This window comes from Nyctibius grandis, chromosome 2 (genome assembly GCF_013368605.1).
Source record: "Nyctibius grandis isolate bNycGra1 chromosome 2, bNycGra1.pri, whole genome shotgun sequence".
Classification (NCBI taxonomy): Eukaryota; Metazoa; Chordata; class Aves; order Nyctibiiformes; family Nyctibiidae; genus Nyctibius; species Nyctibius grandis.
Genome location: NC_090659.1, coordinates 112,460,189 through 112,477,341, shown reverse-complemented (window position 1 = coordinate 112,477,341; position 17,153 = coordinate 112,460,189). Strand labels below are relative to the sequence as shown.

Below are 17,153 nucleotides of genomic sequence, written 5' to 3'. Positions count from 1 at the left end.
GGCAGATTAGGTAATAAAAGGTGAAATATCCGTGAGAAAATGTGGGTAATATTTATTTTAATTCCTCCAAAATCTTGTATTATGTACATGCCCACATGTATCCATGTGCACAATGTACTGAAGTAAAAAGTTTACATCATATCAGAAATTTGAGAGCGTGTAATATGCAAGAAAAATGTATACGATAACTGTTCTTAGAAATCTGAAAACTCTATTCATTGTCATGGTTATGGATATCTAAAAAGCAACCTAGACAAGTTTACAAAACATTTCTTATGACTGTTGTGATTTTTGCAGTTAAGGAATCAGGAACTCACAATATGTACATCAAGCTTGTGTATGTATGTTACACAAATGGCTTGTGTATGTTACAAGTATAAAGCAGTAGGCAGGGTACGTATGACAAATATACTGAAGTCCTGGCATTGCAAAATCTTAACCAAAATAAGCAAACAAAAAATGACCCAGAAATTATCTCTATGATAAGAGAAAAGACATTTCACTTTTTGTGAAAGAGAAGAGGTTTCACCATCCCTGCCAGAATCTTGGGTAGCTGGGCAGCAATCACCTCTGACATCATCTCAGGGAATTCAACACTCAGTGCACGGGACTGGAGAAACGTGTTGAGACAGAAGAGATGGAGCTGCTTCACTAGCTGGATTTAATAAAATACAAACAAGATAAATCAGGCTAACAGTAATGCAGCCAGATAAACATGCTATCAATCACTTATTTCATACATCCATCAGCTGACATCATTATATACCTTCCTCTGTCATTCCTTGAATCGATAATGTAGGTACTTGTCATTCCCTACTAAAATAACCTCCCATGCCAAAAAGTCACAAATAAAGCTAAATGGTATGTCCTATAAAAACAGTGCCTCACTAATGTTATAAAGTGTTATCATCCCCACTTATGACATGCACCATGAACAACGGCAATTACTAAACACCTCTTCAACCTTTCATTTTATCCTCATATTCAACACATGTCTCCATGCCTTGTTTACTATATGCTATTCAAATGTCACTCTGAGGACAGCATTTACTATTTCCTTGTGAGCTTTTCCATGGTTCTGATGATGATCATGTCTGGGTATGCCGCAAACATTAAACTCCATAGGCCCTCGTCCCTTGAAAGCAGCTGCTCAATATTTGTGACTATTTCACCTCTTCCGTCTTCTCTGAGAAGTTCCAATGTTATAGAAGTTTTTCTTTAAGACCTGTGACCTTTATGTGGTCAAACATCATACTATTTCTGCTACCCTAGGCTTTAACAACACACAGTCTCTCCAGTGTGATTATGTTTTCCTTGTATCTCCCATCACTTTCTCAGCCTGAGATGAAATAAGGACTTGAACTGAGATACTCTACGGACCAAATACCACCCTAACCATCACTTTGTAGGATATTTTGCAGCAAGTCTCACTCACTTGCTTCCACGGAGGCTATTTTACTTTGTTTAAGTATTTGAAATGAAGAGATTGACGGTATAGCCCAGTACTCAAAGATTTTTCCTCTGGATGACATGACACTCAGATTGCAAATTATTACTACAGGTAAGGCAGGAAGACCTTTTATCCCAAGCAAGACAGATCCAAACAGGTTCCTTGAGCACAGGGCTACCATGAGTAGTATGCTCGTCAGGACTTGCTTTTGCAAGTAAAAGGTGACTGACTGAACTCCAGGGAACGGTTTAGCACTGACAGTTCCAAGTGACGACTGCAGTCTGACTATCAGTAAATACTTAAAGTTAGGCTCCATATGCTGCCTTCCAAATTTTCTGTTGTCTACCTTCACCTGTAAGGATGCTTTCTGTACTTCTCTCATTCTCCTTTTGCTGGCATATCTGAGATGATGTAATAGCTAAACAGTGACTGTGAGTTCTGTGGATAGCAGAAGCTGATGGAGAGGTTTGTGCACTGGATCAAAAGCCTCCAGATCACCTGGTGAACCACACAATTATCAATACTGTTACCTCTCTTAACTCTCATAAATGGGATCCTCAAAGGTTTTTTTTTTCCTCATCAGAAGGGGGGATTAATGACAATGAAAGGTTTTAGATGAATAAATGAATTTATTCATGAACAATTAAAATAAAATGCAGATTTGCTGAGCGCAGGAGAATAGAAACATGCAAAGACTCCATCCTTCCCTGAACTCCCTGTGAGCTTCTCACAACCAGCACTGAACTCAAAAGCACTCTTCCTAAACTACCTTAGTGCCACTTCCCCAGCACTTGCTAAAACCATCAGGTATGGTCCTGTACCTCTGCTTTTTGCCTCTCTTGCAGAGATACACAAGCCATCACAAAACAATATTCACGTGGGCAAAGGTTTATATGAAATGTCATTCCTCAGTTTTAATGGACGTTAAGCCAATAGGATACATGCCAGATTCTCAGAGATGCGGAAAGAATTCGTCTGCATCTTTTAAGACACTTATGAATCTCTATGATATCACCACTAGAGTTCTCAAAGATTACTCAGTTCCCAAATATAGACAGATACTGAAAAAATGGCATAGAATATACACATAAAAGTAGTTGAATTAAGGTCGCAAAACCAATCTTGGTTGTCTTTCTCTAATTCTTAGTGGTCTGACTTTGCATCTTGAATTGCCTGTTCTTTGCATTATTTAAAAATTTTCATGAACGTGTATATACACACGCACACACACATACCCGCCGCCCCCTACCAAAAACCATAACTGTACTAGAAATAATGAAACAAAATGGTAGCACTCAAATGCATGTTTCCCAACTATTTAAATATTGTATACCATATAATATATATACAATATCTATTGATGCTGAATATATAGCTATCTAGTCAAACAAATTTACACACTAAAGGAAAAATGTAGGAGTTTTTCTTTTGTTATTTAGAAATGTTAACTAGCCACTTTCCATAGAGTTACTTTTAAGTAATACTAGTTCCTTCTTACACAAAAAGCAAAGCACATTAACAAGTAAACTTACATCATGCATGGAATCCATCAGTTTTGTAAGTTGATAGAAACGTTGTGAGTTGGCCACAACGCCTTTCTGGCGCAAACCAATTGCCTTCACCAGTTCTCTAATGTAACTCGTTCTCATCTCATCAAATTGGCTTTGACTTCTTAGCCCTTCCAAAGGAACTAAAAAGAAAGTAATACTTGTGTTGCAATTTATTCTGAAGGCAATGAGAGAAATTCAAAGTACAGGAACGATTTATAGTATTTCACGCTGTGCAGTGCAATTCATTATTATACGCCAGGTACTTCTTCCTGTTCAACAGTTACTCCAGAAACAGTGATACAATTAATTAAAAGGGTATACCAGCAACAATCAGGCAATTCTGCTAACTGCTGATGTCTAGAAATAGCCTTAAGCTTCAGCTACACCTGTCTGCTGAAAAGAAGATGTCCAAAAGAACCACTCCTGTCCTTGAGGAAAGATGTTAAGGACTGGCTCATGTTTACACCGCTGAGGGTCAGCCCTCTTCACAGCAGATTTATGTTAGGGAGAACGAGCTGGAGTGCTTCAAAATAGAGTCAAGGAATGAACTAACAACTCTTAAGCAGTGTAGACAGCAAAGCATCCAAGGCTCAGGCCTCCTGTTTGGACCTCCTTCACTTAACAGAATGGATGCACTACGAGAGTCTTAAATGTGAACCGCTTTTAGAGAAATTAACAAGACGGAGCAAATGCTGGAACTCAGTGTTCTCTTAATGGTCATCCATGACGACCAAAATGAGGACACAGAGAGAACATTGAGAAATGAACCTGTTAGTGACTGCTAGTGATAAGATCATATTTGATCACTGATGATAAGTGTTGGTAGCATTGTAAGGAAACAGGCATAAGCTCTAGACTTTGCTTTCCTTGATATGGCAGAGTGTAATACACAAGTCTTACAATTTATGTTGTCAAAGGCAACTAAGAAATAAAAAACTTGAAGAAATTAAACTTGAAAAAATATTCGCATCTGGCAATCAAATCTAAATCCTTGCTTTGCTATAATAATGATACGTTAAAACATGGTGCTGTTTCAAACATACTGTTTTTGAAAGAGCTGTTACATTTCTTCCCCTTTCCTTTCTCTCTTGCCCATGACATTTCACACTGCAACATCACATTTAACATTTCATATTCTGACAGCAAGCATGAGGGGAAGGATCCACCTCACCACACTTTAGACATTTTACAGTATATGCATCTCCATCTGGGCTAGTTACTACAGCTTGCTATAGTTTTAGTGGGAAAAATCAGTCTTGGGCACAAGGCATGTTCACTTTTTTAGAAGTAGCTTTAGAAAGAGATGAATTATGCTTTAGAGTTGCTTATTTTTATTTCATGGACTCTAAAAGAATGTCCTGGGGACTAGCTCATATAGTTAAATACACTACATGCTAGTTATCTAGATAACTAGTACATCTTCAAGCTGGTATCAGACCATGTATCAGGCCAGAACAGATTTCATTTGCATCTCTTTAAAAAAAAAAAATTAAGCTTGGTTCATAATGATATTGACTTATTCAACATTGTAACACCTAACTTCCAGGTGATTTGTCACTTTCTGGAATTAAAACATAAATATATGTGTGTGCTGACCCTCTGTACAATGTACTGTATTGTTAGACACCTAAGAATGGAATTCTTAAAACAGAAGCCACCTAAAAAGCAGATGGCTGCACAGGGGTTGGACCTAAACCCATACCCTGAAAGAGAATTAGGTAGCAAACCCTGCACTGAGAGAAGCACTGCTCTCCATCCAGAAATCATAAACTCTCTTCTGAAGTCAGCTGCCTAAGTCATGTCCGGCTCCTCAGAAGAAGGTAAGGGGGAAAGAGACACTTCACGCAAACATATTAAAATTGTGTCGCTCACCTCCAGCCCAGAGAGAGATAACAAAGCAGAAGTTCAAACCTCTACTCGAGTTAAGCAGAAGTCTCCTCTTTCGTAGGAGGCTGCCCGAGAGAGGAAATGATCCAGTTTGCCAAGGATGTCTCTTGCTCTGTGTCTCCTCAGACAAGTGAATGTCTGGGGGAAGGAGGGAGACATACATGCAGAAAATATAGCAAGTTTACTTTAAAGACGAGTGTCTAAGCACTGAGATGGCTATGGAAGTCAGGGTCTGACTCCTAACTAAAACAGAATTCAAACAAAAATAAAAATAGAGAATAGAAATTGTGACTGCTTCCACAGAAAGTACGTTTATAACACCATATCTAATAAAGGTCCAGCTTTTAGGGATGCCATGTTAGATTTCTTTTGGTAGCTGACGGAGATGAAATGCTGGATGAGGCGGACTTTGGTTTGACTCAGGACGGCCTCTCAAGTCCAGACAAAGGAGGTATCTGAAAGTGTGTCTGTCACATCTGCATCGAGGGTCTGAATGGAAGGGGAGAGTTCTGTTTTGTGGAGAATGCAATGTGCTTAGGAGTAATACAGGCAGGAATACTCACAGTGGAGAAAAGTTACGTCATGGAAAAGGAATAGCTTAATTTTCAAAGCCTGGATGGTTCTGGGTATATCTAACAGCAGGATTACAGAGACCTATGAAATCTTTTTCATATAAAGTGACATTCTGATGGAATTTAGGGTTAGGTGGACACTTTCTTTGACTTACGTCTATAAAACAGCAGTTAAGTCCTTACATTTCCCTTGTGAATTAAGTTAAAAGATCTATTCCAGCAATGCATGGCCTGTTTCCCAGAATTCTGCACAAGCACAGGCACATTCCCATCTAATCACAAAAAGTTCCACTAAGCTATTTATTTGCGTGAAGAATTACAATGTCTCACATGCACAAATGCCATTTAAACACAGGTAGCTCAAATGCTCCTTCCCCTGAACATATGTAAAGAATGTGGATGCTTTTATTCAGTGTCAAGAACCCAGACAATATCTTATGCAACAAGATTTTGCAATTCCTCTAAATCAAAAGCCTGGGAAGGGTTAGAGCTAGAACTGAACTTGCTATATGCTTATTTCTCTCTTTTTTTGGCATAGCTCTACTTTTTTAAATTACAGTCTTTCTGAACTATTAATAGCATTATTTCCTAGGTGCATGTGGCCTCTGCAAGACGGAGCCCTACTTAGAACTTTTGGGGCACCATTACACAGCATATTACATACAGCAAATAAGGACCTGTAAAACGGAAACAATTGCAGAACATAAAAATGTTGGTCTGCTTTTTGCAAAGACTAATTCTGCTTTCAAGACAGCTTTAAAACTGTCACAATTACAATACAAAGAAAACATCTAAGCCACAGCAAACTCAATGGTAAAACTGTAAAATCAAAAATAACGTTAAAACTTAGGCTGGGTTTCCATTCAGAATTAGAAGTATATCAAGACTGACATTTAGTTATGTTTAATACAAATTCCTGTTTCTTCAAAATTACATAAAAAGTAAAAAACATTTCATCTAAATAATAAATCAAACACAAGAGAGAATGAGAGACTAAAAGTTCAGACTTGATTTACTGTTAGTATATGAAAGCTTGAAATGGCCATACTTTCACATTTAAAGGGGATTAAGATGAATACCATGACTAAAAAAAAAGTAGTCTTAAAAAACACTTTATAGCAACAATGAGGTTATATGGTTTTTTGAAAATAGTTTTGTGGAATTATATTTATACAGTACCAAATGTTTACTAAATGTCTCAGCACCAACGGTTAGGTGTGTTCCTTTTCCCAAAGATCTGACAAATTGTTTTTTCCTATAAGACAATAAGTGCAGGAGACAACAAAAAGCAAAACTCATCAGCACAGGCAGAAATACTTTCTTTTTTTAAACTAATTTCTTGCATATATATATAAACATAACAACTTATAAATTAGTTTCTGAGGGCAATGCAGTTGATAAAGAATGGTAGCTTGATGAATACTGTTAAATTGATGCACTTGTAAACGAGAGCAATTGGACCATTGCAATGGTTTCTTTGAATTTTATGTGAACTTTGTGGGACAGAAATGGAGAGCTGGAATATCACAAATGTATCTAAACTTCACTGAAATTTAAAACTTCCCTCTAAGCTTCAGATAGACAAGGGTGTTCATTTCATGATGAAAACAAGGTGGAAAACATTTAAAATAGGAATACATTCAAATTCCAACAAAACAACTGGAGTTATATCAGAGAAGGATTTTTGTCCACATTATTTTTATTGTTTTAGCAGAGTGCATGGTATTTTGCTATTGTTTTAGTAATTTTTAGGTTCATATGAGCTAAATTTAATCTTTACTGCTTATGCTCTGCTGAGACCAAGTTTTTTTTAAGCATGAGCTTATGCAAATACCAGCCAAGTACAGCTTAAGAGGGAATAAATTTTAGTTCCTTATCTTTTACTGAAACTTTGTACAACCAACAAGCAGGTTATGTAGGATTTCTGCATCTCTCCTCCGACTCTGTAAGGGTGTAGAGAACCAAACTTCAACATTCTTCCAATTATATTTCTCGGAGGTGCTTATTCTCATTTCTAATAGCACCTGTACCATTTTAAAACTTTCTATTTGGGGATTCATAACTAACAATTATGGCCTCAGCAGATGTACATTTCAGTATTTTAGAAAAGGTTTTGGAAGATAACTTCATCAACTATCACATTTCCCATATAAAGTGGAATGCAGCTGTATGCTGGATTCTTTAAAAGATGAGTATGATTAAAAGTGACCACGGATTTTGTTGTAGAGAAACAAACCAAAGAAAAACATTTCCCTTTGTTTACATCTGTGCTAAACGTGACCTATTTATAACTACAAAAAGTTGAATAAATGTTAGTATTGTTTGCCATGTGCACCTCCCTAATTCTTTTTAGTAAGCATGCTTCAAGTTCTTTGCCAAGATAAAGCCCTCAGTCCTGACAATTTATTAAATATTTTTTTAATATATTTCTAATGCTTGTAAGGGTTTTTTTTTTAATCTGTATAGAGTCATTTAGTCTGAAGAGCTTCCAGGCAGAGATACTGCACACTTGATTTGAAAATGTATAATAAAATACAGCCACATGTCAAAAGGGATCCAACATTTCACCAGTGTCTTTACAGAGAATAAAACCAACAATGAATCACAAATTATTCGTTCCTTATAAACACTAGAAAAAATATTTTTAGGTCTTGGAATACTAACATTCCTCCTAAAGAAGCTTCCATTTGTTAAGCCAGATAGCTTAGCAATTGTCAAATTAAACAACATAGTTCAAATGTCTTTTACTAGTGACATGTTACAAAGAAATAAAAGAACCTACTTGTGTTGAGAAGTAACAGTGCTTTCATACACAGGAACTCTTCTTGGCTAACTTGAAGTCTGACAAATTCCTGTGGGAGTTGCCACATAGATAGACACAGGGAATAGAACGATGATTCTTTCATCCTCTGTCTTACACCCAGAAAAGGAAAAAAAAAAAGAAAAACATGAAAATAAAGAAAAGGAGAAGCTCCGCTACTAATTGCTTGAAGGAAGTGCCTTATTAGCAGTTTAATTACCACATCACAGAAATTAAAGAGGTTATACACATAAACCATTTTCTGACTTTCTTGTACCTCCACTAGTTTTTTAACCGTAATGAATGTGCTATTATTTTGGATGTTTAATCTGTTACTCTTGCTCAGAAAAACAACCTTGGAGACTATCAAAGCTGAATGCTAACCACCAAAAAAGTTTTATTAATTACAAACACTCTAATAATTATGGCAAGTATTTTTTCTTTTTCTTTTAAAGGTTGATAGATTTTTACATTCTCTTGAAAGATTTTAAAGCATTAAATTGAAAACAAACCTGAAAGTTTATAGAAAACTTGTTAAGTTTTGCAAAAATGCCTGCATCAAAATACTTTGTTGCAAGCCTAAGGTTGTCTTGCTAACAGCAATAATACTATTTTGTAGCATTTTATGCCATTAAAGAAACAGTGAAAAATGTTAAATGTAAAAATAAAGAAAAAGTATTTAAGCAAATGCAGTTATTAATACAGCCTTATCTAAACTCCTGCAGAAGTGAACAGGACAAATCACACAAGGAAATACATAAAACTGTTTACGTTTTTGCAGCACTTCAATCTTAGTTTTGTCTTTGAAATTTTGGTATACTGAGTATATTTTATTGCATATATTTACTGGGAAGGCAGTTTTCAACTGAAATTACTGCAACAATAGCCTTTCAAAGTTTGTAAACTAAACTGAATTCATTGTATGAGAGAGTCCAGAGGAGGGCAACAAAGCTGGTGAAGGGTCTGGAGGGTATGTCCTATGAGGAGAGGCTGAGGGAACTGGGATTGTTTAGCCTGGAGAAAAGAAGGCTCAGGGGAGACCTTGTCGCTCTCTACAACTACCTGAAAGGAGGTTGTAGCGGGGTGGGGGTCGGCCTCTTCTCCCAGGCAACTAGCGACAGGACTGAAGGACATAGCCTCAAGCTGCACCAGGGGAGGTTCAGGTTAGACATTAGGAAAAATTTCTTCACAGAAAGGGTTATTAGGCATTGGAATGGGCTGCCTAGAGAGGTGGTGGAGTTACCATCCCTGGATGTGTTTAAGAAAAGACTAGATGTGGCACTTTTAATGCCGTGGTCTAGTTGACACAGTGGTGGTGTTAGGTTAAAGGTTGGACTCGATGATCTCAGAGGTCTCTTCCAACCTAGTTGATTCTGTGATTCTGTACATCAACCTGAAGATCCAGTAACATGGGCTAATTTTACAAAACTGCATCCTGATCCAGATGAATTAGGTACAGCAATGACAAGATTAAATCTTTCCCATCCCCCCTTACAAAGTTCAGATCAGTGTTCCAACCTGACTGCAGATAGTACCATCAACCATAAAAACAGAAGATATTTTCTGTGAATAAAAGACTTCTCTCAATGCACTGTTTTTTCTTCTGTAATTGAAAATGCTACTGTCTCTTTAATGAAAATTATTTCAGCTTTGTTCAACATCTGATATCTCGCACCAGCTCTTAAATGACTTAAATATGCAAATTTAATCTGTTAGATCTGAAAGGAGTGGTTACTTCTATAGCCACTTTAAATCTCCCTTCCTATTCCTTTCTGATAGTCTCTATTCCTAAGTGGTATCTAAGAAGGGTGACAGTAGTTTTCAGGATATGCTTAAATGCTGTTCTTAGTCATGTTTTCAGACACTGCAGAGTGTAAGTAACAGTATATCCTTGTAGGGTTTTAATACTTATTCATTAAATCATTGTCAAAATAACACTTCTGTCTTTCTTAGTCTGAAATTGACGCTACCAAACAAGTCATTCCCAGGAAGCACTACAACTCAGTTCACTAAATGACAGATTGGCTGTGAAACAGTCTTTGGATTGTGGTTTCATGGTCATTTTGAAACAATTCAAGTGTGTGCTGCCCTGCAGAAGGAATTTCCATTATCTCTTTCCAGCTCTAGGTGTGCACTCCTGCTATTCTGGCACCAGTACCTGCACGTCCACCTGGTGAGTCAGATCAGGGATCATCTCCATCTGCTAATTAATGGCTTTTTCTGGGGTATTTCTCAAGCAAATCATTTCCTTGTCTGTTTGACAGTGCAGCCATACAGTGTTTGATCCAGTTTAAGTGAAATCATGGAGATGCATGATCAGGGCAGGGAGGCAGGTGGAGTTGACTTTTTTGGTTGTGTTCAGCACTTACCTTTGCTTAAGTGATCATGAAAGTACAATCTTTTAGACATGATTGTAGACAAAGAAGTTGCTTACATTTTACTGATCTAAAAGCTAACTTATTTCCCAATAAATAGCTGCAGCTATGATTTAGTGTGCCAGTTACTTTTTGTGTCTAACTCATTGTTTATAATGTTTCTAATATGACCCCAATGAGATGTTCTACAACCAAGTGAAGGATATGTTGTCAGTCCACCTCTTTCTCAATGTAGATGGTCCTGAGCTGCGAACAAGAAGCTGTCTCTGAGGGATTATAATCAGGGTTCATAAATCTCAACCCTATTCTTGAAGAAAGTCCTCTTCACAAGGTGGCAGCAGTGGTCCACATAAGGGGTAATACCCCAGGACATGAAATTATTGCCTAAAGCCATCTCACTTTGTGTTTCTTCTGAATGTAAGCACGAGATATATCACAGACTATGCTGAGACTGAATACAGTCAGAAGTTCTCTCAATCCCATCACTTCAGAGTATTTCAATATGTACAGCATAATTAATACACATGGGAGAGGAAAGAATTCTTTACTCTATAACCTCACAGTGATTTACAGTCATCTGGAAGGGAAAAGGTCAGGAGCTACAGGGCCAACTCCACTGAATATTTTCAATAAAGAACTTCACTGGCAAGAAGCTGCATGTCTATAGATTTTAAATTCAGGTGCCTAGATCTTCTGCAAATCCACCTCTTAATCCTTAAACAGATATGTCTTACATGAAAACCTGTTTAACTTTCATTTCCCTTCATAGTAGTTCTTTTAGGATTTTGAGAAAAAATAACTAAGAAAAATGTATTAAGGAAGAACAAATAGGAAGATTAAATTATGTTTTACTGATCCTGGAAACCTCCCATGCATTATAACCAAAGTATCTAAAATTACAGCTTTGATACTATTAATTTGCAGAGCTGAAAAACTGACAAAGACTGAAATGAAGATGATTATCTAAATTCATCAGCATAGTGAAGGAAAATCTAAGCCAACAACCCCCCTCAACCAGAAAAGAGCAGTCTCACATATTTTATCCTTGATATTAAAATTTCTTCTTGCTAAATTATTACAATCTTCTAACAATAAATGTCCTTTAGAAAAGCAGTTTTACCAGAAAGTGTCAAACCTGAGTATTTTAGATTATATACAAACTATTTGCAAAAACCACCCAAACAACAATGACCAAAGAAAATCCTGCTTAGTTCCATTTCTTAAACATTAACTCATGTCTTATTCAGATGAACTCAGGTAAATCTTCTGACAGTACCATACTTTTTTTTTTATTTTTCTCTTAGATAATTAAAATATTACTTGAACTCCTTTTGTTTGGCCATGTCAACATAGTATTTGGGATTTCCACAAAACCCTTCCCAAAGTTACTGGACTTTAATATGATCAGAGAACTTTCCTCTGCTGTTAATTTTGAATCAGAACAAGTAATGAATGAAATCTTGGCCTTAATGAAGTCACATTCTCATTGACACAAATAAGTTCAAAATGTCATTCATATTATGCAACAGTAGAGTCTACTTACTCATTTAAAATCAAATCTGGTGCAAAATATAACATCTGGCCACTGACATGTTTGTATGATCTCCATCCCATTGCAAAAACCATTAGACTCATCCAGGAATACTGGATGAGGGTTATCTGGTCATCAATATGTAAATTCCGAAATCCTGGAAATGAAATTAAAAGTTAAAATAATTCACAGTTCTCACTTAGACAACAGTTGAGGAGGTGTTCTGAGATTACAACTTTGAGCTATAAAACCCAGAACACCAAAAGACAGGTGCTTTTGGGGATGTAGCTCTCAGAAGTTTGTGAAGTTTGTATAATAACTTGCTATCTCACTTTGATAGTTAAACTCTTGTCTTCTTGTTCTGATCTAATATTTTGAAATGATCAAACCAAAATTAACTTTAGCCGTCAGAAGTGACTATTTTAGGAAACAGGAATGCATCTCATTTTCCTTTGGTAAAAATGTCACAGTTTGTAACACGATCACTGTAACCAACTCTTATTTAATATAGATAGCTTGGACCTTAGCGTTCTTAACAAAAGATACAGTTGTCATACAACAAACATCCACATATGAATATTTTTCTTACATTTAACTAAAGAGAAGAGTATTCAATTGTGTGTTTGACTTTGATAACTTTTGCACTTTGATAACTTTAGAGATTACTATGAAGTATCTGAGTGAATCTAACAGCTTCCTGCCACTAAAAGCAGTGATCCTGTTCTTCATTACCTGGTCCTGTTACCTCCTTCAAGCAAGCTCTGGCATTCATGCCACCCCTCAGTGAACTGGTTCAGCTCATGAAGCCATCAGAAAACTACAAAGGGTAAAAAAAAAAAAGGTTTGTTTTCTTCTCACTCAATGAGATGAATCAGTTCAATCAAGAGGTCTGACAAGCACAAGCTGCAGTGGGGAAGAGCAGTGACAGAGACTACCCTTCTCTGCAGCGGTGAAGTGTCAAACTGAGCTCACATGAAACCGTATTTCTAGGCTTTCTAGTCAATGTATTGATGCTTATATATCCCAGGATCGGGCCCCTATGACCATACAGTGCATGTACATACATAACATAGAGTATTTTTGAAACCCAGTCTTGGATCTTCATAAATTCAGTTACTTCTCATTACCAGTCTATTTGTGAGCTGCTTAGTCCTAACTGGTACTATTTATTGCAATTTTTCTCTGTTGCTTTCAAAAATTCATTTTAATAAGAATAAAGAATATGCAGAAATAGAAACATTTTTTCATACCAAAAGAATGAATAATAGAGTAGGAGGGGTTAGGGTGGAAAGGCTGCTATAACGATCACATACTGGAGCCCTCTGGGATTCTGTTGTTTTTGCAGTGAGTCTAAATATTTAGATGCATTCCTTTAAGAGTGCCCTCCTATTAAAATGTATTCGATTGGTGCATATATTATCTGATGAAGTGGAAGTTTAGTAATTTCAGAATTTTTTAAGAATTATTTAACAGGCAGTCAATAATATTATCTTTTGACTGCTCAAAATTACATACTTGCTTAACTAGAATTCACTACATATAAGAAGTGCTATTACCTGGTAGCAATTTAGACCACTTGACTACACAAAGAAGTTGCCTCTCACAAAGATGATTTAGACTGGTCAGTAAGGAACTTGGTGTTTCGGGTTTTGTATTGTCATAACCAGCATAGACAACTTCTGGCTCAATGCCTCGTAGAACACTTATCATTGGGGGAACAAACTGTATTTCTTGATTTGGAGAAAAGGACAGCCTTTGGGTTAGAGACTGGCTTTCATCTTGAAGGGCTGCTGGCTGCTGGAGTGCGACATCTAATGTTCTCACAACCTTAATTTTGTTAAACTTTTTAAATTTTCGACCTGAAAAAGAAAATTGTTGATCTGTTAAAAAGAATTAACCAGAAACATTACTGTTTTCCAGTAGTGCTGGATTACCCTTTTAATCTATACAAGGAAACTAGAACTGTCTTCTGAATAAGTTTTCTATTTTTGACTGTTTATATAATTAAGAAATAATCATGGAAAATTCTTAAGAGTTTCTCCCTCCATATCCTCCTCCCTTCACTATGAGATGAATGACACCCACCCATTAAAATTATTGCCATGAATTCTAGGTTACAGTAACCTCACAAAGTGTTTTCTGGTTCAGTTCCCACTGTTCTATCATATGCTGACAACTGAGCCAGCTGGCTCTACAATCCAGTTTCTAGTCAATGTCAATTAAGGATACTGGTTTTTTTTCTCCCTAATATTCAGAAACAAAAATGCTAGTAATTAATTACTACACACACAAATTCATTTCCTCCAGTTCCATAAAGGCATTTCAGTCTCATGACTAAATTCTATGATATGTAATGTAGTATTTTCCTCCTGTTTACCAGAAAGGAAACAGAATTCAGGGGCTGAGTGAAAAGCCAACAAATACTGTAAAACCACATGTCAACACTTACAAAACTCTTCACTTTATAGACAATAACTTCTCTGTCTCAGTATTTGCAATTCTTATTTCCATACTGCAGTGGTTTGAAGAACACTAACTAAAAAAAAATACAATAATTGAACTGCCTTCTCAAAATAAGCACAGATACTGCATCTGTTATGGCTATGCAAACATACGGAGCTCTAGGTAACAACTCTTCAATTTTATTTCATGGAAACAGTCTGGAGGTGCACCACAGAGACACAGAAAAACAAACCTTCAGAGGCTGAAAGACAATAACTCTCAGTAACATCTGACCATATTACACATTTCAATAAAAAGGCAAATCCACGTAGAGGTGGCTGCATGGAACACATGCACTATAAATAGACCCTCAAAGGTGATGAAAACCCTGTTGGATCATTAAATTCCTCAGTTCTGTCAAACAAGTTTTGCTTAGTGAAAAAAAGGGTGTCATAACAAATAAAAAATACAATAAAGATACTGGTATTTATCATCTGATTTAGACGACAGTGGGACAGTAAGAGAGAAGCAGTGTGACTGCAAACGAAGGACAAATCATTCTGCCATCAAAGAAAAACAAAAGTTTACATGTTTCAACCTTAAAGAAAACAATAAGGAGAGGTTCTGCTCCAAGAAAATGCAGAAATCACATAAATATTTCTACTTGTTGAGGTGTTGCATGCTTTAACAATAATAGAAAAAGAGATGCACCAAATTTCACTGGATGAAAAGAAAGACGATGCCTATCAAATTGCTGAACCACTGAGGAACTGCATTATAAAATGGCAATACACAAAACCCACTCTATAAGTGCAGGAGGTGAAAGGTAATAGAAGCATAACGTTATGCATCTTATTTGGTTGAATTAAAATCCAGTTTATAACATACATATCAAACTGTTTTGAAAAATGGTCTTTTTATTTACCATTAGACAAGGAACATTAGACAAGAAAGATTAGACAAGGGAACTTAACACATCCTACAGGAAGGAGACAAAGACTTCTCTGGCTCTTACTGCCTGCCTTTTATTTCAGTTAAAAGTAGTGCTGCACTGTCAGAATGCAACCAGTGCACTGAAGAGGCTCCAGGACACTGGAGTAGGGAAGCACATCTAAACTTCAGCACATGCTCTGAATCCTTTCTCATCTGTTTGTGGAAGGAATCGAGAGATCCGAGCATAGTCAGACTCATCCATTACTTTCCTCCTTGGAAAGTCCCTGTCTTCCAAAGTACAAACCAAAACAGAAAGGTTCGGCAAAAATGGCTTTACAGGAACATGCATATTCCATTGTCTTCAGGTGCTGCTTTATCATAGAAGATAGCAAATTTTATGAAAATCCAGCGTCTCCATTTTGGAAGACCTAGGAGGTACACTTTAGAGAATTAAATTGACCTTTTCAAAACATTCGTTAGTACATGGGCAGTATAACTTCAAGCAAGATTAATACATCAAACACAGAAAGATTTCTTATGTTATTTCTAAATATTTTATACAGAACAAATTCTACTACTTAATTAATTATTCTTGATGTACACTGGCATAACTAGAGGCAGAATCAATCCTCTTGTTTGTGAACCAGACAGGATTGAGCAGATGAAAACAATCTAAAAAGCCAAAATATGCTTTTTAAAAAAAATAATTTTGTGTTGTCTCATCATAAATACGCATTTTTATGCATTTCACGTACAAAAAAGTAAGTTGTACACAAAAGTGCAAAACTTTGATTTAAATTAAAAAAGGATTTAAAATCCAAAGGGAGTACACTCAACAAAATTTCAGGAAACACACTTTATTGATATTATAAATAAGAGTGATGGGCTCTTTAGTAACACTCATCACCCAGTGAAGTCAGGGATCATACCCCCACTAACTTAACTGTGAGTTTAATTAGTATCAAGTGCCCCAACAATCTTATGCTCATTTTATCACTTGTGGTAAGAATACAAATATTTCTGGTTAGTGACTCCTTACTAAAGAACAAAACACACCTTACACCTTACGTTACAGCTGAACCAAAAAAATGCCAAAAGAATAGGAAATATATTATGACAAGAGACCTAGGGCCAATTTCTATCATAACAAAGCTATACATAGTCCTAAACATGCTGGGAATTTCCCACTAACTATTGTTTAGGCATGAAGGGAAACAGAAGGATCAATGCATTTGATAGTTCATAAATAATGACTTCAGGTATTTTCTGAAATAATGGCTTCAGATACTTTTACAGTTCAGAGAACAAGTAAAGAAAGAAACCAAACAGAGCGCTTATCACATGGAAATGTTTGTAGTTAATATGTACCCAAGTTTCCAAGTGATTAAATGTCTCAGAATTAATGTCACACTGGCTTGCAGAATTGCTTAAGTGTTTATTTCTAATTACGTTGCTTAACAGCCACTGCTAAAGCAACTCCACTTGTTATCTACTGGAGAGGTGACTACTAATAACTCACAGTAAACTCTCCCATCTACCAAGGAGACATGTCAAAGTAATGCAGACTCTAAGGATATATGGAAAACGACAGAGATGTGACAATAGCTTAGTTT

General features: G+C 36.4%; 1 protein-coding gene across 4 annotated transcripts in view; it reads right to left on the bottom strand.

The window, feature by feature from the left end:
• Positions 1-499: 499 nt before the first annotated feature.
• PGR (progesterone receptor) overlaps positions 500-17,153 on the bottom strand; it is a 40,523-nt gene continuing 23,869 nt past the window's right edge. For all 4 annotated transcript variants that reach the window (XM_068420587.1, XM_068420595.1, XM_068420604.1 and 1 more), the window contains 5 exons: positions 13,722-14,024; positions 12,178-12,322; positions 8,242-8,372; positions 2,983-3,140; positions 500-655 (listed from right to left, as the gene is read on the bottom strand). In XM_068420587.1, the coding sequence (XP_068276688.1) occupies positions 500-655; positions 2,983-3,140; positions 8,242-8,372; positions 12,178-12,322; positions 13,722-14,024 (893 nt within the window). The remainder of the gene's footprint in view (positions 656-2,982; positions 3,141-8,241; positions 8,373-12,177; positions 12,323-13,721; positions 14,025-17,153) is intronic.